Genomic DNA, 23,182 nt, shown 5'->3' on the forward strand with positions numbered 1-23,182 from the left:
AGCTAATTCAAAGCAAAAGATTGTCTAAATTCTTATACCGTAGGACAACGCATCGTCTCATGCGTAAATATAAACAAATGAAATTTGAAGTTTTCTCTAGCATATATATCTGTAAGTGGCCAATATTAATGCGGAGCGAGTATTAAGTCAGTTTTCGTTTAAAATTGAATCAAATCAAATAAATTAAAAATTAAAATAAAATTAAATTAAATTAGAAAGAAATTAATCTAAATCGAACCGATTTAATTTGTTTAATTTAATTTAATTCGATTGAGTCAGTTGAATTTTTTATTTTTAATGTATTTTTTATTTTTTACACCTTATTTTTAATATTTTATGGTTCATTTAAAATATTTTAATGTTGATTAGAGAATGATTTCTTTAAATGTCCAAATGACATAATATTGGTAACTACTCCATTCAGTTTTGTCAAATTTTCTTTTGATTAAAATTGAAACAAATCAAATTAAAATAATTAATTTTTTAAAAAAATAAAATAAAATTAAAAAATATAAAATTAAACTGAATTGTTTAAATTAATTTAATTAAATCTGTTATTGATTCTGTTTAAATGGAATACTGCTCATCCGATACCAAAGCAGAGATATATACTAATATCATGTTATTAAATAGACGAGGTTAACTCAACCTTAAATGTAACATTTAAGAAAGTTATCCAAATTCTTATATTTAATAATAGTAAAAAGTCAAATTTTATCCCTATTAAAGTAAAAAAATATTAAAATTTATTTTTTAGTATAATTTTATTTTTGAATTATTATTGAAAAATTAAATAAATTTAAATTAAATTAAATTGACTGTAGAGAGCGTAATTTATATTTTTAAATTCTTTCAAATAATAATTTTATTTTTTTTATAATAAGAGTGTAGAATAAATTTTAAAAAAATTATATTATATAATTTAAAGGTAAATTTATCTTTTTAACCGTTAGTATTAGAAGTATGTCCGGTGTCCATGTGGAACAGCACAATACCTTTATAATTAAAACTATTCATATTTCTTTAAGGTTGCAATGTGGGTGTCCTGTTTTTTTCACAAGAATTAATATGGTTGTTGAACCTAAGACCCTATATAGTTTGTGAACATTATTTTCTTATTGACAAGTAATTAGAGTTCCTCTTTAGCAACTTTGCTTTGTGTCATGGATATATAAGAAGAGTTGGCCAAAGATAGAAACTTTGCTTTATAAGGTGTGATAAAGGTTAGTAAAGGAAGATGCTTGGTGCTTCAATGCTTCCATGTACATCTTTTAAAATTATAGCAATCCAAATAATAACTACTAGAGAAAAAGAGAGCCTTTAATAATTATTGTAGCAATCCCTATCATTTCTCTAACATTTGGTGGTTAAATTTCAAATTTTTCTTTCACCTATTGAAGTAATAACAAATTAAATGCTTTATTCTCATATTTAATTATTATTAAATAACATGTACAATAATAATGTAAATATCCCAAAAACAATTTGATTTTATCTCAAAAATAAAAAAAATAAAAAGAGTTGATAAAGAAGACAAATTTGCTTCTCTTTGCGTGCCGCCTACAGAAAATCTTAGAAGAGAAAACGGCTAAAAATTATGGAGTTTATATGAAAATATGAAAAAATTTAGGGACCTTTTTGAAAAACAAAAACTACAGCATTGCAGTTTTATAACGCACCCTTTCTCTTTTTATCAGTTCAGCTTCTTTCTGATACTGCGATACAGAACTATCAGATACCTCTCTTTCTTTTAAGCTCGCCGGACTCCGGCGACATGTTGGACGGTACACGCTTGCCGTCAAATTACCGGTGACCTGAAATCCGAGATCCGGTCTTTTTCTAATTATTTCCGGTATGCTTACCAATTTTTTTGTGTATCTTGCTGTGGAACACTTACTTATAGCTAGCTTTATAGCTCTCTACATATTAGGATCGATTCCTTTCATGGGACTTGATATGGATCGAAACTGACAAGTTATAGCCTAGTTTAGTTAATTAATTGGATGATTGTTTGTTTGCCCGTTCTCGTTCGTATCGTTTCCTGTTGCTCAATTTAATTTATCATGTTTGTTTTTATTTTTTATTTTTATTGAATATTTTTCATTAATTTCAGGTAATAATTCTGTTTGGATTGCTGGACACCAATTGGAATAATTTCCCGGCAAATCTTGGTAATTCGGTCATATTGCTGGGATTCTGTTGTATTCTTTGTTGGTGATTATTTTCTCTATACTTTCAGCGTAATTGCTCATATTTCGACTTCTGGTTTTCATTTTAGAACTTACATACAAAAAAAAAGGGGGGGGGGGTTTAAGTATACTTTGCTTGGGAATTGGGTTGGAAGAGTGAAATGGCGGTATATAGTATTGATTTGTTGAATTGATGGAAGGGATAAACAGATTGAGATTGGTTGTCTTCAAAGATCGAAATTGGTTTTCAGGGTATTGGGAGCATAATCAAGAACTGTGGCATAAGTGTAACTGTTTGATGATTAATCAGGACTGTTTTCCTTCAGAGGAACTTGCTTGATTTTTCTTGGGATTATAGCAAAGATTGGTTAACATACAGAAAAGTATTTGTTTAGATTTCAAATTGATGGAGGAAGAAGAGGAAGTAATGAGTCATTCAATAATAAATACAAGGGGAGGAGTAAATGATGGTCGTATGCGATTAGGATCAAGTGATTCACTCTTCCCTGGTCTTATTGATGATGTTGCATTGAATTGTCTGGCCTGGGCTTGTAGATCAGACTATGCCTCATTATCATGTATAAACAAGAGGTTCCATAAGCTAATTGAAAGTGGATATTTATATGGGCTAAGGAAGCAATTGAGTATAGTAGAGCATTGGGTGTATTTAGTTTGTGATCCAAGGGGTTGGGAGGCATTTGATCCTGTGAGAAAGAAATGGATGGCTTTGCCTAAGATACCTTGTGATGAGTGTTTCAATCATGCAGATAAGGAATCGCTGGCTGTGGGTAGCGAATTACTTGTTTTTGGGCGGGAGTTGTTTGATTTTGCTATTTGGAAGTATAGTTTGATTCGTCATGGTTGGGTCAAGTGTGAAGGCATGAATCGTCCCCGGTGTTTGTTTGGATCGGGTAGCTATGGTTCTGTTGCTGTTGTTGCAGGAGGAAGTGATAAGAATGGGAAAGTTTTGAATTCAGCAGAGTTGTATGACTCTTCAACCGGCAAATGGGAAATACTACCAAACATGCATTCGCCACGTAGATTATGCTCTGGTTTTTTTATGGATGGCAAATTCTATGTGATTGGTGGGATGTCAAGTCCCACTGTTTCATTGACTTGTGGGGAGGAGTATGATTTTCAGACAAGTAAATGGAGGACTATAGAGGGTATGTATCCAAATGTTAATAGGGCTGCTCAGGCTCCTCCACTTGTTGCCGTTGTGGATAACCAGCTATATGCCGTTGAGTATTTAACTAACATGGTGAAGAAGTATGACAAGGTAAAAAACACATGGGATGTGTTGGGGAGGCTACCTGTGAGGGCCGATTCTTCAAATGGTTGGGGCTTGGCTTTCAAGGCTTGTGGAGAGGAACTTCTAGTTGTGGGTGGGCAGAGGGGCCCAGAAGGTGAAGCTGTTGTTCTTAACTCTTGGTGTCCAAAGTCTGGAGTCAATAATGGAACTTTGGATTGGAAAATTCTCGGTGTGAAGGAGCATGTTGGTGTGTTTGTTTACAATTGTGCTGTTATGGGTTGTTGAGGATTCTTTTAGATGGACTCAACAAAGGGTGCAGGTTACTTCAATTTGACCTGTACTTTTAGAGTGCTGCCTGAATGTTAATTGATTGACTAGAATTGATTTGTCACTGAGATAGCACTTCTCTATATGACAATCTGGCTTCCTTTCTTAACATCCCTGTATTGAAATTTGTGTGTTTCACTTCAAGGTTCTGCATTTTATTTGCTTTGGAGAGTACTGAGTAGGGTTACTGGGGTAAAGCTCTGTTCTCTCGTTTTCTATTTTCTTTTTCCCCCTTTTAGTTCCATTCTGATCACAGCTAATAAATTGAAAACCATTATTATTTCCTGATTTGGTGTGATTCATTTTTGCTTACATCCATCAATATTCTTTATTTGTTATCCTAATTAGAATACACTTCTCTGATTTCTGCAAATGATATCCGGTGCTCGCTTATAATTTTTTAAAATGCTACATTTGATATTCCTTGCATTCATAATTTATTTATTTAAATTTCTACAAGTTCTTGAAAAGTGCTAAGCAGACCATCTACATTTACTACATTTACTATCCTTGTCTTGTTTGTTGTCCTTGGCACTAAACAAGAAATTAATTGAAACAGCTGGTGATTTCAGTGGCGAAATGACATTATAAGTTGAGATAATCACATCATCTGAAGACAATTCTCCTCACTCACTTGATTATTCAGAAGAAGAAAACATGCAAACTCATATATGATTTATGTGCTTTCATTTAATGTGTTTTTCCAGGCTTAAATTACCCTTACATTTTCCTGTCTTTGTTTACATTTTGTTGCATTTATAATTCACCATTCAAACGGATTTTCACATGTTAATATGCTTTACCGGAGTAGATTCATCTCCGCAAAAGTGGTGTAGCTTATTTGAGAGCAAGCAAGCATGATGAAAACATATTTTCTTCTAACTCAGTCTGTTATTAAATAATTTTTGTTAACTGTAAAGATGGACATCTTGATGTTGATGATGTCTGAATTAGATCATTCCGGATGGTGCGCACGCATGTTGGTTTTATAAGTTAGTACTGAACTTGTAATAGATGACATCAGCTATATATCCACCACTAGATGGTTTCCTTAGCTTGTTGGATTTTCCATCTTCCTCCTTTCGTCTTTCAGACTATTTATGCAACTAAAGGGAAAGCTCAGTACTGTCTGATTTAATGCTGATGTGTGGATGCATGGATGGATCCATTGGTGCATTGGAATTGATTTCATAGAAAGCCATTGCTTGTTTATTTTGCACACTACAATATAGTTCTTTGGAATTTCAGAAACATTCTTGAAAGTGAGAGGAAGAGAAGTACGATATAAGCACGTATTTTTCAACTATCGACTATGTAGAGAAATGGGTAAAATATATATATAGTTTAAATATATCCATTTCCATATATAAATAATAGTTGGAAAACTAGTGTTTATATAAGCATATGTTTTCCTTTAATCTTATTCTTAGAAATAATTTTAATATGAACAATCAAAGTATACTAATAATAAGTGGTGCATTTAATATAAGTTTAATTTTATATAATAATGAATTTTATAACTCCCTATATTTATGTCAAAGTAGTGAAAGTTTGCATAATGAATATATAAATTTGAGTTATTCAATTTAAATGGTTGTCAAATTTATGTTTGATAAAAATTGAGCTTGATAAAAATTTGTTGAGTTGGTTTTAAAATTATGAAATGAATTAATTGAATTAGGTTTTTAAGCCAAATATATGGTTTACCGAGAGAAGTATATATATTTTTTTGATTCGTTACTCTTTTCTTTTCATAATTTTTTAGAACTGTAATCGAATTGAGTCGAATCGAATTTTGATAAATTCAGATTTGATTAAAAAATAAATTTAAAAACTCAAATTCGATTGAAATTTCATTTATAAGTTCAAACTTGATTTATAAAATAAATATTAAATTCGAGTTCGGTTCGAACTCGTTCATAATAAACTCGTTTACTAGATTTATAAAATAAATATTAAACTTGAACTTAATTCGTAATAAACTCGTTTATCATATTAACGTACCTATTCAAACTCCACTCAAAAACTCGAATTTGAGCTCATTTAGATTTCAATTTGACCTCGATTATATTATAAACAAGTTCAATATAATTTAAATTCATTTAAATTATAAACAAATTTAAATTACAAGATCATTAAGAGATTTTTAAATTAAATTTTTTATTTAATTAAAATCTCTTAAACTCAAAATTAATAAAAAAAAATTTAGAAGGATTGTCCTCCTCGATATAGAAATGTTGAAGGATTGTCTGCTTGATTTAATGGAAAGGTCCTCAATATAGAAATGTAGAAGGTGTCACTAGTAGAGTTTCACAAGTTTTGGGTCAGCTGTCTTCTTGGATCGACCTTATTCAGGGTAGTGAGACCCAACGGTCATCACTTTTGATGTGGGATTAGTGTTGGCGAACGAGCGTTCACAAGTTTATTCGCGAGTCTGTTCACGAGTCAGCTTGCAAACTTATTCATAAACTTGAAACGAGCTGAACTCGTGATCTAAACGAACTGAATATTGCTAAATTCAAACTCGACTTATTTATTAAACGAGTCTAAAAAGTAATATTGAACTCGGCTCGTTTAGAAAATGAGCCGAGTCCGATCGAGTTTTTATCAAGTTAGCTCATGAATAATTTGGTTCATTTATACCCATATCATTTTTATCTATTTTTTTAATGTTTTAAAATTATTTATTTATTTTTTTTACATTATAATAATATAATTGGTTATTGTAATTTTATTTTATTTAAAAAAAATTAAATTTATTTTAGTGTTTAGTAAAATTTAATTTCCTTAAAATGGATATAATAAAAAAAAGAATTATCTTGAAAAAGTGAAAAGTAAGATAAATAAAAATTATAAAATGAAAAAGGAAAAAGTAAGATAAATAAAAATTATAAAATGAAAAAAAATTATTTTTTTAATAAAAAGTATTTTAAAAAATAATAAAATAATAAAAAAGTAACAGCCATATAATATGATATAAAACCATGCGAACTTAATAAAGTGGCATATAATGGAAAAAATAAGAAATAATATGAAACCATGTGAATAGGGTTAACAATAATATCGGTTTAAATTGCACAATCAATTAAATTGAATTAGGTTATAAATATTAATTTAATTTTATATTGATTTAGTTTGATTTTAATTTTAAAAAATTTAATTATTTTAATTTTATTCAATTTTAATTAAAAAATTAAATTAAACTAATTAATTATTAATTTTATGTCATTTTAATAATATTAAAAGATTAAATCTTAATTAAAATTAAAATATTTCAATTGAATTATGTAAAAAATATAAAACTCATTAAAAATTTTTATCGGCTAAATTAAATTAAATTAAAATGATTCTATTTAAATTGATTTTTTTTAAATTTAGTTTAATTTAATTTTTAAATTTTTAAATTTTAATTTATTCAAATCGATTTGATTTAATTTCAACTGGACCGGTTCGAATGCAGAATATAAAACCCTTGCGACTCTTGATAGCCAGGTTGGAGGTTGGTTCCAATCCAATTTAAGGCGTCCTTTGACCACAAACTCCTAGGCCCAGTGATTGGTGAGCCAATTGGTCCGATATTATGCTTTGTTAGTGTGACTTTTCTTAGCCCAAAATCTGAATAACGAGTCCATTAGGCGAAAACCCATAGCAGGAAGTGGGTCCACTAATCAACTAATCTACCACAAGAGGCCCAAGCAAGCAGTCAATCCTACACTACAAGTCTGCCACGTGACCCTATTCGACATGACATGGCACACAGCCTCTTTGGGGAGATCAGCTAAGCTGGTAAGCACCCAAATCGCCAACTGCCTCGCGTCGCGTCCTTGTAAGACTCGCCGTTTCTGGTGGCTTTTCTTAATTTTCTCTCTCTTTACCAAATCCTCAATTTCCTTTTCTCTTTCTCGCTTTTTCTCGTCGTCCAAACACCAAGCTTTTTGGCAAAATGGGAAATTCAGCGAGCAATAGCCGTAGGTATCATCATCACCGACCATCACCTGTGCCTCAGCCCCCAGTCACGGCGAGCCAATATGCATTTGCTGCGCCATCTCAGTATCCAAATCCTAATTTACCTTACCAGTATCATCAGTATCCTCCTGGATATTACCCGTCTCAACCTGTGCCGTTTGGTCCGGTTCCTCATAATTTCCATCGCTATCCTTGTGGTGTTGCTCCGCCGATGGTTTCGCCTCCCGTTGAGCATCAAAAGGCGGTTACAATAAGAAATGATGTGAATATAAGGAAAGATAGCATTAGAGTTGAGGAGGACGATGAGAATCCTGGAAAGTTCCTCATCGCGTTTACTTTTGACGCCACAGCCCCCGGAAGGTAATTTTTCTATGTTTTATTGCTATTGCTGGAGGCGCAGTTTGATGAAAAAGTTTGGCCTTTTTGGTGAAGCTACAGTAATGTTAGGGTTTGTTCTGTAGTGCTGTTTATTTCAGAATTTTGACCCCAAATTGCTGATGAAGTTGTTTGTTAGCGCTGATTGCTTTGATTTGATAAACTAGTTGGAGTGTAAGTATTTTTCTCAGAAGTATTTAATGTTATCTGCTTATAGGAACCTCCTTTTCCCAGTTGCAGGGAAGTCGATGTTTAAGAAAATTGGCAGACGGAAGAAGTTTTGAACTAGGGTTATTTTTTTCTTCTCTTTATCTTACTCTTAATCTGTATTGCCCTGATGTGCTTGAATTCTTGTTTATTTCATAGTTAAACTGAAGGTTTTTCTTTTTTTACTTAAATATTGACCATGTACGTATGTAATTTTAATTGGCATGGTGTATTTATTTATTTGTTCTCCTTTTTTCTGTTTTATGTGGCAGCATTACAATTGGTTTTTTCGCTAAAGAAGGTGTAAACTGTAACCTGATTGCAACAAAAGAAAATGTGCTTCAACCTGTAAAAGTATTTTTTGAGCAAGGTCTTGATCAGAAGTTTAGACAGCCTTCTGGAACAGGTATTGATTTCTCAATGTTTGAGGATAAAGAGTTAAAGGAGGAAAGTCCTGAGGGAGTTTATCCTCTCATGGTGAAGGCTGAGGTGTGCCCATTGAATAATGATGAATTGGAAGCTAATTCAACTGGGAATGCGCAGATCACCTTGGCTGTGTTTGATAAAAAAATGAATGATAAGTACCTCGCCCGGGTGATGAAACAGATCCTATGGGTGAATAGTACGAGATATGAGCTGCAGGAGATTTATGGGATTGGGAACTCTGTGGAAGTTGAATCTGATGAGAATGATTCTGGAAAAGAATGTGTGATCTGCTTGTCAGAACCACGAGACACTACTGTTCTCCCATGCCGACACATGGTAAACAGAAATACAAATACCCTATTTTCCAAAATTCATGTCCCTTTCATTTATAAGAAAATAACTATCTTTTCTATTGATGACATTTTAGATAATGAAGATACCAATATCTCTTGAACTTTATTTGTTCCTACCAGCAGTTGTTGTCCTGTGGTCTTTTCTGTGTGATGTTCATGTTTGCTTGAGTTCGTGGTCCAACAAAAGCAGTAGTCTCTATGGCGTCTGGCTTTTGATGCTTGTCTTGACTGAATGACGCTTTATACCAACTATTGATAATAAGAGGAAGTTAATAAATGCTCTTGAATTTATATTATTGACCAACATCGTTAGGGCTTTTGAAATAATTGATGTCGTGCCCACTACCTTGCTTGGTTGGATGTTCCTTCTGTCTTATCTCATAGGTTGGCTGGACTATACGATAATCTTGTGGTCCGATGAACAGTCCCACCTGTCTTCCATTGCCTCCATCCATCTTTCGAAATTGAGAGAGGTGGATGATGCATCAATATTGAATTTATTAATAACCCACTCTATATAGATGTGTAGCATTCATAGACATTGCGTGATAGACATCCAATTTTTATTTTTTCGGAAATCTGAGTGTACACAGATCAATCTTACTTGTGGCTGTTTTATTTTTTTTTATCTATGCAGTGTATGTGCAGTACATGTGCCAAGGTTTTGCGATTTCAAACAGACCGATGCCCCATCTGCAGGCAACCAGTTGAGCGCCTCCTGGAAATTAAGGTGAAGGACGGAGGTGATGATTGAATGATTTTCTACCCTAATTGCAAGGTTTCTGGGTACTCGGTAATTTATTCAGTTTCTCTTCCATATCTTCCTCTCAGAAATGGAAGATATGGTGTGAATTTTATTTCCTTGTCTCACCCTAATGGAATTCTTTATGATCATATGTATACAATTTAATTCCTGTTTTATAAGCTTTTTAAAATAGTCATGGTCGGTTGTCTGCCGATCAAGAGTTACCATGTAAATAAGATAGTTTCTGGCAAGAAACTATGGTTGAGTTGCATCATTTCATTATTGATGTTGCGCAGCTAATCTTGCTGGTCCCTTGTTGATCTGTGAGAGTGGCTTATTCACGACTTTATACTGTAGCTGAAGGCTTGTGAGTGAGCGAAATAATGTGTAATCAACCATAGAAAATATGAATGGAACATTTGAGCAAGACATATCATGTGGAAATTCCTCCTTTTAGTGCTATGCATGCAAACTCTTTGTAAAATGATTTTAATTAACTCTAAACAAATTTGTGGGGTTAATTTCATGATAATCATTATCATCACTTTAGGGTAAGACTATTCCAAGTAATATTGATGATAAATACGAGAGAGAGCTTCATCAAAATGTATGCTGCATCTGGATCAAGCAGCGAACGAGATGGAAGCAAAGGTTCAATCTATCCGGAAATCTTTGCGACAAAGGTGAACAAAGTTGAAGAAGTTCAATGATGCAAATTTCCCAGCAAACCATAACCATTTCTAGCAAAAATCGATCTGTAACAAAGGGACAAAGGAGAACAAAGTTGAAGAAGTTCAAAAATGCAGATTTCCCAACAAACCATAACCATTTCTAGGAAAAGGGATCTGTAACAAAAGATCATTCAGGTGGGTGGTCGATAGAGTTTTTGTGGTAGTCTCTTGAGAGATTGAATGTAATCCCATCTCAAAGAAAAGAACTCGAAGATTAAATTCACCCATGTGTCAACTTCTCACAAGCCGAGAACTTTATACCCAATAAAACAAATTAAAGGGAAAATAGGAACCCTGTAAAAAACAAAAAGATATGTACATCATTTTCTATTTATGTTTGACTACAAATATTATTTAGTATTGTAGTGGTTACTTGTTATAGATATTCATTCACTATCCCCATACCTGCCTTCCCTTTTACGTTTGAGTGGACTTAATTAGTTATGTTTCATGCCTACTTCATCCACTAAACCTTCAAACTTGCTGAAATTGATGTAGGCTTCTTTTTGTTGTCCCTTGGTCAGTGGTTCCTCCTCTCTTTACTAAGTCCTAGCATGAAGCTTTTTACACCAAGGTTTTTAAATTATTTTATAATATTTAACGGTTAAAATTAATATAAAAATTAATTAATAGACTTTTTAAAATATTAAGAATATTTTAATATGATTTATAAAATTAAAAAATTGATGAATAAATTTTTTCGTATTATAAATATTAAATAATAATATTTTTTAAAAAATAATTAAATATTTAATACAGAATATAATAAATAAAAAGTAACACATGGCATAAAATAGAAAAAATTATTCTTTGAATATGACATGACAATATTGATAAGAATATGCCAACTTTTTATATTTTATAGATTTATAAAATAATGAGGATAGTAAATAAGTGTTTAGGGAGCAGAGGCTGAATGTTGAGCACAGAAAATTGCTTTGCCACATCATCACATTACAAAACTTATTTTTTTTTATAAAATTAATTAATCTAACAGTACCATTTTGTGTATAATTAAATAGTTCATCGACCTTTTTTTTAAATTAAAATTAAAGCATGCTCAATTTTTTGGAGCCATGCATTATTAATGAAAAAGATTGAAAAAGAAATGACAGAAAAATAAATTAAAAATAATAATAATAATAAAAATATCATTAAGATGAGGTGTCCATATAATTCAAAGACAATGATCTTATCTTTAAGAATACGCATAAACAGACAATGAATATTATTTTTCAAGTGGCATTTCTTTAATTATTCTGTAATCGCTTCATTAGCAGCCATGCGTCCATATGCCATCAATCATTTCGAATAATTTATGACATAGACCTTAAAGTTTAATAAAATTACAATCTAGTACTGATTTTTTTACTGAAAAAAAAAAACTTTAAAATAGTTTTTTCATTTTTGTAATTTTAATATTCACTGCAATTATTAAATATAAATTGATTTTTCTATTTTTTTTTTAACATAGAGGGTTGAGAGTAATATAATGATATATTTTTAATTACTAATTTTTAAATTATTAAAAATAGAGATTAAATTTAATAATTTATTGTGTTTGAGAGAAGTAGGAGGAGTGGTATTGTAAATTGGGGACATTAGGTTCACATGTATCCCACTTCCTCTATTAACCCTTATTTTACTCTTCTACTTTCAACTATTTGACTGCCTTTTCCTTTTCCTTTTCCTTCTTCCCACTTCCAAGAAACAGAATTTTATTTAAATAAAAAAGATTGAACTAAATTAATTTAAAATTTTAATTTAATTTTTTTATTTCTCTTTGATTTGATTTAATTTTTAATTTTAAAAATTTAATTATTTTAATTTGATTTAATTTTAATAAAAAATTAAAAAAATAAATTAAACTAATTAGTGATAATAATAATAATAATATAGATTAAAATATATTAAAATTAAAATATTTCAATTAAATTTTAAAATATTAAAAATAAAATGTAAAATATAAAAAAATTATTAAAAATATAAATTAATTAAATTGAATCAAATCGATTTGATTCGATTTAATTTTTTATCAAAATCGATTCAATTTTTTATAAATATTAAAATTTTAATTTTTAATTTATTTGATTCAATTCGATTCAAATCGAATTGATCGAATATCCACCTTACTTATCTGCAAAAGCCTTTTTTTTTTAAATTACAAAATAGTCATTTTATTTAATAATAAATTATTATAAAAATTAAAATTATAAGAACTAAAATATTATAAATTATAAAAATTAAATGAAATAAACTATTATAAAAAAAATAAAATTTGAAAGATTATATTATTATAGTTTAATAGTAAATTTAAATAGAAAAAATATTTTATTAATATAATAAAATTTAAAGAATTAAATTATTTTTTATTAAAATAATAATAACTAAAATATGAGTTTTCTTTTGTTGTAAATTATTATTTTTAGCGTGTGTATATAGATAGGGATAGAGTAGTTGGAGTAATTAAAATGAAGTAGAATTTATTGGAAACTGTAAATTATTTGGTTAATGTTATTAGACATACTTTTTGAGAAATGGGTTATTCTATTTTTAATTTTAAAAAAATGAAAAAAACTCAAAAGATATTTCAAAATTTCAATTTATTATTTAGAAATTAAATTAAATTAAAATATTAAATACTTTATTTTCAATTACCTACATTTTGATTTTAAAATGCTGAAATATTAGATATTTTTGGTAGTAATATATGATAAAATAAGATAATATTGTTACCGAAAGTATAAGAAAAAATAATGAAAATGAGAGAGTAATACCCATGAGAGTACTTACAACTCAAATAATTAAATATTGTTATCATCACAATGATGCTATTGCAATCTGACTCTAAATTTCACTACTCTATTATCCTATAATTCAATTTACATTCAATTTATACATTTATTATATATATCTTTAATTAATTTTAAATCAAATTATTATAATTATTTTTAATTTTTTTATATAAATTAAAGTTTAATTATATTCCGTAACTTATATTTTTAAAAATAATTGTAAAAACACATTGAATTTTTTATATTTTAATAGAGATATTTTGAATTACAAAAGTTAATTAATATGCTTTAAATTAATTATTTAAATTTAATATAAATATTATGATATTATTTTAGTAAATATTAAAAATTAATATTTTTTATATAACTAATAATTATTAAAAATTTTAAATTTTATGAATTTTAATAATTATATTCTACTTTTTTTAATAATATATCTCAAATTAATTTTTAGCTTTGTTTGATTTTTAATTTTAATTTGATTTATTTATAATTTTGAATAACATAGTTTTAAAAATCCATAACTTACATTTCATTTTTTCTGAAGTGATAATATTAATTCTAATAAATTAAAAAGTATGATTCTTCTCATTTAAAAAATTAATTATATTTATTATATTCACTTTAATTAAATTAAAAAATAATAATTAGTTTAATAAATTTAAAATGGTTAAAATTAATAATTAGTTTAATAAATTTAAAATGGCTAAATTTACTGGATAATATATAATTTATAGTTATAAATTAGATTGAATTTAATTATTTTAAATTTATTAAACTAATTAAATACAACGACTATAATTAATCTTTTACTTTTTTAGGTGAAAATTATAATTTTTGATTTACTAGTGGTAATATCATAAATAATTGATAATTACACATAAAGTTCTATCTACCAATACAAAAAAAATAAAAAATAAATTATAAACTCTTAGAAATATTTCATTTAAAATTATAATTAAATTAAATTAAAATTAAAAATCAAATAAATTAAAAAATAAATTTGAATATATTTATTAAAAATAATTTGAATATTATTAAAATTAATAAAATTTGAATTTTTTATCATCATTAATTTAAATTATATTAAAATATTAATTATTGATACTCATTAAAATAATATATTTTATTAAATTTAATAGTTAAAGTTAATAATAAATATAAATAAATTTAAATAAAATTTATAGATTTAGTCTTATAATAAATGTATTTAAATAAATTTAGAAAATTTTAATTTTAATTTTTTTAATTTTTAATTTTCATTTAGGAAATAAAATTAAATTAAATTTAAAAGAAAATATTTTATTAATACCCATTTATTAATATATAAAAAATAAAATTTAAATTTGTAGAATAAAGACAAGGAAGAAAGAAGTTTAAAAAAGAAAAGGAAAGAAAATAGAGCAAGAAAAGGAAAAAGTTCTAACCTTTTGGACTGCACATGGAAGAACAAGAAAGACTTGAGAGTTAACGAGAGACTGAATCATAAATGAAGATTGAAGTTTAAAGAAGGGAATCAAGAAAAGTTGTTTTCAAGAGTATGCGCTCACTGCACTGGCTAGCGTTCGATGGAGAGGAAAGGTGTGGCTGCAGTAAGTAGGCCAGGGCTACCCACTTTCCATTTGCCATAAATGAGAGAATTGAGAGCCATCATCAACTTTCTTCTCATCTTCCATTACTATTATTATTCCTCTCTTCCCACACCTTTCAAGAAAAACTCAAAAGTAAACTTACCATCATAGCTCTTTCTCTCTTCCTCTCCCTTTCCTTTCCTCTTCTCTCTCTCTCTCTCTCTCTCTCTCTCTCTCTTCAGTTTTCACTGCTTTTTTTTTTTCGGTGGGATTTGGTGTTTTGTGTTGGGCTGTTTTTGTTATGCAAGAATGGGAACTGTGGAGAAGCCTGTGAATGAGGTGCATGATCTGGGATCAAGCCAAGAGACTGATGCCAGTTCTGTACATAAGGTATTGTTTCCTCTCTGATTCTTTCTTATTCTGCTCTTGTTTGGTTAGGCTACATAGATGACTTCCTCTAATTTTCTGATGTTATGTTGGAGGTTTTTCAATCTGAATTCTGTCAGAATCTCTCACTATGCATGAGCGAACTGCAATATTTCTGAGATATGGGTTAATTTTTTGATGGGTTATCTCTTGAAAATTTAGCTTCCATCTCTTTTCCTCTCCAAGTAATGAACTTTGTTTCATTATCTTCTATTTTATCTTCTCTTTTTTATCAATTTTCAATCGTCTGTGTCTGAGGAAACTATCTAAGCCATCATGTCTCTTATTGGGATTCATCTGTTTTAATAAATCATGTTTTAGATTATGCTTTTCAATTAGATTTGCTGATGAGGGTTGCTTCTGTTTTCTTCAAGGGCAATCAAAATTATAGCTTGATATGAGATAGGTTGAGTACCCAGTATATATCTCTCCATATATGACTTTGTAACTTGGAACTATCAGGCTCTGTTCTGAATTCAACAATCTAAGCAAGCCACAATTCTAGTTTATTATCCTGCAGCTTCAATTTATTGTAACTTCTATATGTGAGCCAATAAATTCCTGATTTTGTGCTAACAGTAAAAAAGCTTAAATTCTGTGCATCCACTAGTCATATTTGTTGATTAGAAGGAGCATTCTGAATCTCTGTGGATTTTAATCAATCTTTTGGAGTCCTTTTTGAAGCTAATTCTAGTAATATCAATTTGATTTATGGCACATTGGCTTAGTAGTATAGAACTACCTATCTTGAGAGAAAAAAACATCAAACTGGTAACTGTTTGGGTGCTAGTAAAGGGCTTCTCTGGCCATTTTGACTGTCCTTTTTTTTCACCTGTATTCAGATAGTTTTAGTGCCTGCTCTTTTGCATATGTTATTTAAAACAATGCATTTAACTGCAATACTGATTGGCTTTTTCTGGTTCGGTTGAATCCCTGATTTGCTGATTACAAGAAGAAAAAGGAAGTGCAGCTTCTATTACTTTTTTGCATATTCTGCAACTCAATATTGTATCTGTACTTTCTTTTGCAGGGTGAAGGCTCGACAGGAACAGTTGAAGAAGGTAATCATTCGCATCAGTGGAAGCGGAGCAATCTCTTTTTAGAGATACCCTCCAGAACATTGGAAGACTCCTCACAGGATTCTGTTGTAATAAAGATTCCCCCATCACCTAGTCCTACACCAAGGAAAGTAAATTTTCTCTTGACTCCTAGTTCTAGTGATGCAAGAGCCTGTGGTTCCCCTGGCCCCTCCACATCTAGAGGAAAATCATCCTTAAGAAGTCTCTTGCCTAAACTAAGCTTCAAGTCGCGAATTTCAACATTAGATGTTGAGAAGGCAGCCAATCTACCTCCAGATACTTCATGTAACATTCCAAGGGAGAAACCATCAATCTCAAGGTCATTATCACTTTCAAAGATTTTCACCCCTAGGATGAACAGAGCATCATCACTGCCTGTAACTCCAATTGCAAACTCTAACTCAGAATCTACACGGGGAGGAAGCACTGGTGGTTCACTCAATTCAAGTGTAAGTTATTGTTGAACACATGAGTAATCTTGTGTAGTTGACTAGTTCAGTTGCCATTCAAATGATCTGCTATGCTATTTGATTCATGCAAAGTTGCAAATTCACCTTCTAGTTTTTCAAGTCAATAGTTTCCTTTCCAGGGAAAAGGACCCCAGAAAAAGATATCTCGCTCACTTTCAGTCCCTGTCAATGGTAAAGAAAGAAGTATAAGAAGGATGGATTCCTTCTTTCGTGTCATTCCTTCAACTCCTCGAGTGAAGGAAGGAGATGTAATAACAAATGCTTCTCCAGGGAATGATACAGGTATTTTTGTTTATTTGGGTTTTGATAAGGTAGGAGTGGGGAAAACAAAAAAATCTTCAATCATTCTACTGGCAATCGAAACTCCCAGCTATAATTATTTGTCACAATTCCCACATCCCTATGTTCCTTAGCAAACTAAAGAGAAATTAGATTTTTCCTTTCCATTTTTACAGAACCTGTTACTTGCTACAACCAACCAATGTCTTAAGTCTCATGTTTCAGAAACTGATGACACTGATGGTGAAGATATACCTGAAGAAGAGGCTGTTTGTAGAATTTGTTTGGTTGAACTGTGTGAAGGAGGTGAGACCCTTAAGATGGAATGTAGTTGCAAAGGTGAACTAGCTCTGGCCCATCAAGAATGTGCTGTAAAATGGTTTAGCATCAAAGGTAACAAGACTTGTGACGTGTGCAAGCAAGAGGTTCAGAATCTGCCTGTTACTCTGTTAAAAATCCAGAGCGTACGTTCTCGAACTGGTGGAATGAGTAGAGCTCTTCAAGCAGATGCCAATGGGTACAGGCAAGTAAAACTTCAGCTCTGCTTTATGCCTAAGAAATGAAGTTGCCAATTTGCATTAGAAGAGGGGTGGGGGCAGAGAGAATATCTATGTTCTCTACTGTCCACTCCTGATCCTACTTGTTTTACCCTATCAGTTTTCTGCTGTGAGGATGTCTTTACCGTGTCTACTTATTAATTTTGGTAAACTCAAACTATGGTGCTAAAGTTTATATATATATATATTTTTTGAAAAGTGCTTTTCTGGCCCTCAGCACACCCACATTGTCACACGAGCTCTTAGTCTAGTTTGCTTGAGACTTACCGGTTCTTATGTAATCAGGATTTGGCAGGAAGTTCCTGTGCTTGTCATCATTAGCATGCTTGCCTACTTTTGCTTTCTTGAGCAGCTGCTGGTAAGATAAGCAGTTCCGAATTCAGTTTCATTGAATTGCTGTTTTATTTCTTTCCTAACACATCTTTTTTATACTTTTAATGCAGGTTGGAAATATGGGTACTGGTGCAATTGCTATATCCCTTCCATTTTCTTGTGTACTGGGTCTACTTTCATCAATGATCTCATCAACAATGGGTAAGACGGCTATTCTCTCGAAAGAAAAATATAAGACGAGTTGAATTCCGGGTGAGGATATTATGCATGGAAACCATGATAATGGTTGAAATGCAAGGAGTGGAGTGGACTAGAGAAGTATCGTAAAATTACAAGTTCGGATATGCTGTTGAATATTTGTTTAACTATAAGCTTCATAGATCAGCTTTTGCGGTCGAGATTATTTTTTCCTACATAGTTGTATTTATCCATAAAAGCAAAAGTTTTGGCTGAAAAAAAAGTTGATGGCTATTTTTTTGGTTATGAAGAAAATTTCTGCTCCTCAATCCTGTTATCTTCTTTGTGCAGTGAAAAGAAGATTTGTTTGGGTGTATGCATCAACTCAATTTGCTTTGTTGGTTTTCTTTGCACATATTTTTTACTCATTGGTAAGTAGATCTCTACTCAACATTAGCTTAGAAAGAAACAATTAAAAGAGACAGAAGGCATCCAGGAAAATGCACATCAATGACTCATTTTGGTACTAGAGCACCAAAGCACCTTGCAATTTGTTAAAGTCAGCAAGACCTCTTTTGAGCCTTGTTAGGAATATGGAATATTTACCCATAAGCATATGTTGAAATGAAATACTTGGCCACAATTAGCAGGAATATTAGAATTTTCTGCTGTCTTCAACTCTGAACTTCTTTGGCTTCAAGTTGAATTGGCCCTTGAATTCCTTTTAACCCTTTTTTTTCTTTGGTACAATTGGCACTGACTGGGATTTGAACTCGAACTCTGAAATCTCACAGTTCTGGATATAATTACCCATACCATTAAGCTAAAGCTCATTTGTCGAATCCTTTTTTCTTTACAACCTGTCTAAAAACTAAAATTTTATAAAAATTCAATTCAATTGCTTTTTTTTTTCTCCAAGGATTTTTTCCCCAAGTGGAGCCTAAATGATTTCTAATTACAGAAAATATTCCCCATACTGAAATGGCTTTTTGATAAACAGGTCAACTTGCAAGCAGTTCTATCTATTCTTCTAGCAACATTTGCAGGATTTGGTGTAGCAATGAGTGGGAGTTCTATAGTGGTTGAGATTGTGAGATGGAGGAGAAGATGGACTGCGCAATCAAATCAGTTGCATGGTTCCTATGCAATGATGGGACCAAGCCAATTGCCTAGAACTGCAAATTCCTCGGAAAGAAGTTCTCATGGTCGCCACCAAAATGAATCTGAGAACACATAAACTTATAAAATTTTTTGATTTCTAATTTGGTTTAGTTAAATGTAAGAGCTGTGGCTAAGTTGTGCTCTGGTTAGATGATGCACAATTGCCTTTGTAATATATTCAGCAGTAGGATAAAATTTTCAACCAAATTATGCTAAGAGTATAAAAAACCCACAGGATCTAGTCTTTGCCGAGTATTGTAAGGATTGTGTATGTTTCACAAGTGACTACAATGGAATGGAAATAGCTTGAAGAAGTTAATACAACTTCATATTTTTTACTGTGACTTGGCTTGAAGAAGTTAAGGCACTGTTCCGCATGTTAGCGGTTTGAATAGCGGTTCGCTGATTTAGTAGTTAGCTGTTTCGGTAGTTCAAAGTTCAAAGTAAAAGGTGTTCGATATAAAATAAATTATTTACATGTAAACTTAAAAAAATATAAAAGGATATAAGTGTAAATAACTTATAAAAATTAAAAGGATGTAAGTGTAAATAAAAATACAATTAAATGTTAGAGAAATTAATTTTTTAATATCCACTACTTTAATTATTAAATATTACTATAAAATTATTAAACAATAAATAATAAAATTAATATTTTGATTTAAACTAAATACTAACAATAAAATATTATTATAAAATTGCCAAACAGTAAATAATAAAACTAGTGCTTTACTTAACCTAAACACTATCACCAAAACTATTTTCGAGTAGGGCTTAACTTACCGTTTGTTTAGGATGCTTGCATTTTATTTTTCAATAGGAAGTAAATAAATAAATTATTATTCAAGAAATCTATAAAACGAAAGAAAAAAAAAAAAAGAGAGCTTATTCTTAAGATATTGGGGAGAATATAAATTAAACAATTCACCTTTATGCCGAACAAGGGTTAGACCAAAAACTCGATCTCCTGAGTTGATTTAAATGTTACTCATTTCACCGGATCCAAATAAGTCTTCTTGCATTGAAAATCATTTTAAACGACTTGGTAAGATATGGAATCTAACAATATATTATGAATTGTACACCATACCCATAGGTGCGAATCTTAATAATTTTTTTTAGAACTATTTTATCTTTTTGTATTTTCATTGGATATATAAATATGTAATATTATCCTAGTGTATTTTGTTTGAAATCTCATAGAGAAATAAAAAAAGTCTAACCGCCGTGGATGTAGCCAAATTGGTGAACCACATTAAATCTATATGTTGATTTCTTTTCGTACTTATTTTTAGATTGTGATTGTTTGATTCTTAACAATTGGTATCGGAGCTTTTAGTTTGTATCACAACAATCTAAAAAGACGATAGAAAACCCGAAAGTTCGAATTGAGAAGTTCGATGGAACCAATTTTAGTTTTTGGAAGATGCATATTGAAGATTATTTGTATCAGAATAATCTCCATGAACCCTTGTCAGGGGAAAAGCTAGAAACTATGGAACATGAGGTTTGGAATTTGAAGGATCGAAAGACACTAGGGTTGATCCGTTTGACGTTGACGAGAAACATTGCCTTCAATATCGTTAAGGAGACAACAACTGCAGGATTGCTGGTAGCTCTGGCGAACATGTATGAGAAATCATTGGCCATTAACAAGGTATATCTGATGTGTCGTTTGTTTATTTTGGAGATGTCTGAAAGTAGATCTGTCACAGATCATATTAACGAATTTAATATGATCATTAGTCAATTAAGCTCTGTCAAGATTAATTTTGATGATAAGATAAAAGCCCTAATTTTGGTATCCTCTCTATTTGAGTCGTGGAATACTATTATTTTCGTAATTAGCGGTTCACGTGGGTTTGAAAAGTTAAAGTTTGATGAAGTTCAGGATGTTGTCATGAAATGAGGTTGCTTATTGGGGTTGTGGTGAAAAGGGACACTTTAAAAAGGACTACCTTAAACCTAATAAGAAGAAAGGCTAAAAGATAATGATTCTGTATATTTCGCAGATGACATTGGTGATGCTGTAGTGTGGATAGTCCAATTGACTCATGGATACCTGATTCAGATGCATCATTCCATTCTTCTCCGAACAGACAATTATTCCATAATTTCAAGTCTGAAAATTATGAAAATGTATATCTTGCTGATAATAAAGCCTTTGAGATTGCTAGAAATGGAGATGTATGTAACCAAACCTCAAGTGGGGGTAAGTAGAAGCTGCAGGATGTCAAATATATTCCTGACTTAAAGAAGGATCTAATCTCTATTAGCCAGCTAGATAGTATGGGTTACATAATAGTGTTTGAAAAGAGTTCCTGAAAAATTATGAAAGGAGTTATGGTGATAGCATGAGGCACAAAATCTGGAACTTTATACACTATTGCAGGGTATTCGGACATAGGTGCTGCGTTTGACAGTACATCGAGCTCAAGTCTGTGGCACAATAGGCTTAAACACATAAGCGAGAAGGGGATGAAGATGCTAGCTTCGGAAGTGTATCTGCAAGGGTTGAAATCTGTTGATATGGGTCTATATAAGAGTTGTATTCTAGAAAAGCAGAAACGGGTCAGTTTCACAAAGGCTATCAGAGAACCAAAGACAGAACGGTTAGAACTAGTACATACAAACGTGTTGAGGCCATCCCCAGTTTCCTCTCTTAGTGGTTCGAGATACTATGTTACCTTCGTTTATGAATTTAGTAAGATGGTATGGGTTTACTTTCTAAAACACAAATCATATATGTTTGCCACTTTTAAGAGATAGAAGGCTGAAGTTGAAAATCAGGCTGAGTTGAAAATCAAATGCCTAAGGTCTGATAATGAAGGAGAGTATAATTCTATAGAAATTCAAGAACTTCTATGCTGATGAGGGAATCAGGTGCACTAGATAGTTCTTGGCAAGGCAATATAGAATGGGATTGTTGAAAGGATGAACATAACATTAAATGAGCGAGCAAGAAGCATGAGGCCACATGCTGGACTACCAAAAATGTTTTGGTCAGACGCAGTGAGCACAGCAGCAACATATTTGATAAATAGAGGACCTTCAGTTCCTTTGGGTTTCAAGATTCCAGAAAAAGTATGGCTGGGTAAAGAGGTCAAATTTACTCACCTGCAGACTTTTGGGTGTGTTGCCTATGTTCACATTGATCCAGAAAAGAGAGACAAGTTTGATGCAAAGGCTTTGAAGTGTTATTTCATTAGGTATGGTTCGGATCAGTTTGGGTACAGATTTTGGGATGACAAGAACAGAAAGATCTTGAGATATTGTGATGTGACATGTGATGAAAATGTCCTGTATAAGGACAAGTCTGGGGTGCGATATGAAGATGTAGAAGAAGTGGGAGTTGAGGTTGAGTTGCAGGAAATTTCATCTAATGATGTTGCAGTAAGACCACAAAAAATTCAGAAAATACTGTTGCAGAACTAGAACAACAGCCAATCACACCTGCAACAGTGTTGAGGAGATCTACCAGGCTACCAAGTCACCAGAAAGGTATTCACCTTTCCTATATTATTTGCTGTTGACTGATGGAGGGGAATCAAAATCCTTCAATGAGGCTTTGCAGGTGAAGGATTCAATCAAGTGGGAGCAAGTCATGTATAATGAGATATGGTCACTTGAGAAGAATGACACTTGGAAATTAATATATTTGCCTGCAGGGAAGAAAGCTTTGTTGAACAAGTGGGTTTACAAGATCAAGAATGAAAATGATGGTAAAATTAGATTTCAGACTTGATTAGTGGTTAAGAGGTAT

At 31.1% G+C, this 23,182-nt stretch overlaps 3 protein-coding genes across 3 annotated transcripts; all 3 read left to right on the top strand.

Annotated features, from left to right (window-relative positions):
- The first annotated feature begins 1,692 nt into the window (after positions 1 to 1,692).
- Positions 1,693 to 4,053, top strand: LOC110626474 (F-box/kelch-repeat protein At5g60570). Its single transcript, XM_021772393.2, has 2 exons — positions 1,693 to 1,852; positions 2,114 to 4,053. The coding sequence occupies exon 2, from the start codon at positions 2,596 to 2,598 to the stop codon at positions 3,724 to 3,726; it is 1,131 nt and encodes a 376-aa protein (XP_021628085.1). The 5' UTR covers positions 1,693 to 1,852; positions 2,114 to 2,595; the 3' UTR covers positions 3,727 to 4,053.
- Positions 4,054 to 7,519: 3,466 nt separating this feature from the next.
- Positions 7,520 to 10,284, top strand: LOC110626477 (probable E3 ubiquitin-protein ligase LOG2). The gene is made up of 3 exons (XM_021772396.1): positions 7,520 to 8,094; positions 8,589 to 9,078; positions 9,733 to 10,284. Exons 1-3 carry the CDS (start codon positions 7,712 to 7,714, stop codon positions 9,847 to 9,849), a joined length of 990 nt encoding a protein of 329 aa, XP_021628088.1. The 5' UTR covers positions 7,520 to 7,711; the 3' UTR covers positions 9,850 to 10,284.
- A 4,477-nt stretch (positions 10,285 to 14,761) lies between these two features.
- On the top strand, positions 14,762 to 19,743 carry LOC110626471. The gene is made up of 8 exons (XM_021772389.2): positions 14,762 to 15,327; positions 16,394 to 16,891; positions 17,032 to 17,194; positions 17,417 to 17,714; positions 18,034 to 18,106; positions 18,192 to 18,282; positions 18,610 to 18,689; positions 19,259 to 19,743. The coding sequence occupies exons 1-8, from the start codon at positions 15,247 to 15,249 to the stop codon at positions 19,493 to 19,495; spliced, it is 1,521 nt and encodes a 506-aa protein (XP_021628081.1). The 5' UTR covers positions 14,762 to 15,246; the 3' UTR covers positions 19,496 to 19,743.
- Positions 19,744 to 23,182: the final 3,439 nt, after the last annotated feature.

This window comes from Manihot esculenta, chromosome 11, assembly GCF_001659605.2.
Source record: "Manihot esculenta cultivar AM560-2 chromosome 11, M.esculenta_v8, whole genome shotgun sequence".
In the NCBI taxonomy this organism is placed as follows: domain Eukaryota; kingdom Viridiplantae; phylum Streptophyta; class Magnoliopsida; order Malpighiales; family Euphorbiaceae; genus Manihot; species Manihot esculenta.

Excerpts from the sequence above, each read along its gene's own strand:
- LOC110626474 (XM_021772393.2), top strand. The coding sequence starts at position 2,596 with ATGGAGGAAGAAGAGGAAGTAATGAGTCATTCAATAATAAATACAAGG.
- LOC110626477 (XM_021772396.1), top strand. The coding sequence starts at position 7,712 with ATGGGAAATTCAGCGAGCAATAGCCGTAGGTATCATCATCACCGACCA. Across the intron at positions 8,095-8,588 it reads GACGCCACAGCCCCCGGAAG|CATTACAATTGGTTTTTTCG; the intron begins GTAATTTTTCTA and ends TTTATGTGGCAG. Across the intron at positions 9,079-9,732 it reads TTCTCCCATGCCGACACATG|TGTATGTGCAGTACATGTGC; the intron begins GTAAACAGAAAT and ends TTATCTATGCAG.
- LOC110626471 (XM_021772389.2), top strand. The coding sequence starts at position 15,247 with ATGGGAACTGTGGAGAAGCCTGTGAATGAGGTGCATGATCTGGGATCA. Across the intron at positions 18,107-18,191 it reads GCTTTCTTGAGCAGCTGCTG|GTTGGAAATATGGGTACTGG; the intron begins GTAAGATAAGCA and ends CTTTTAATGCAG. Across the intron at positions 18,283-18,609 it reads AATGATCTCATCAACAATGG|TGAAAAGAAGATTTGTTTGG; the intron begins GTAAGACGGCTA and ends TTCTTTGTGCAG.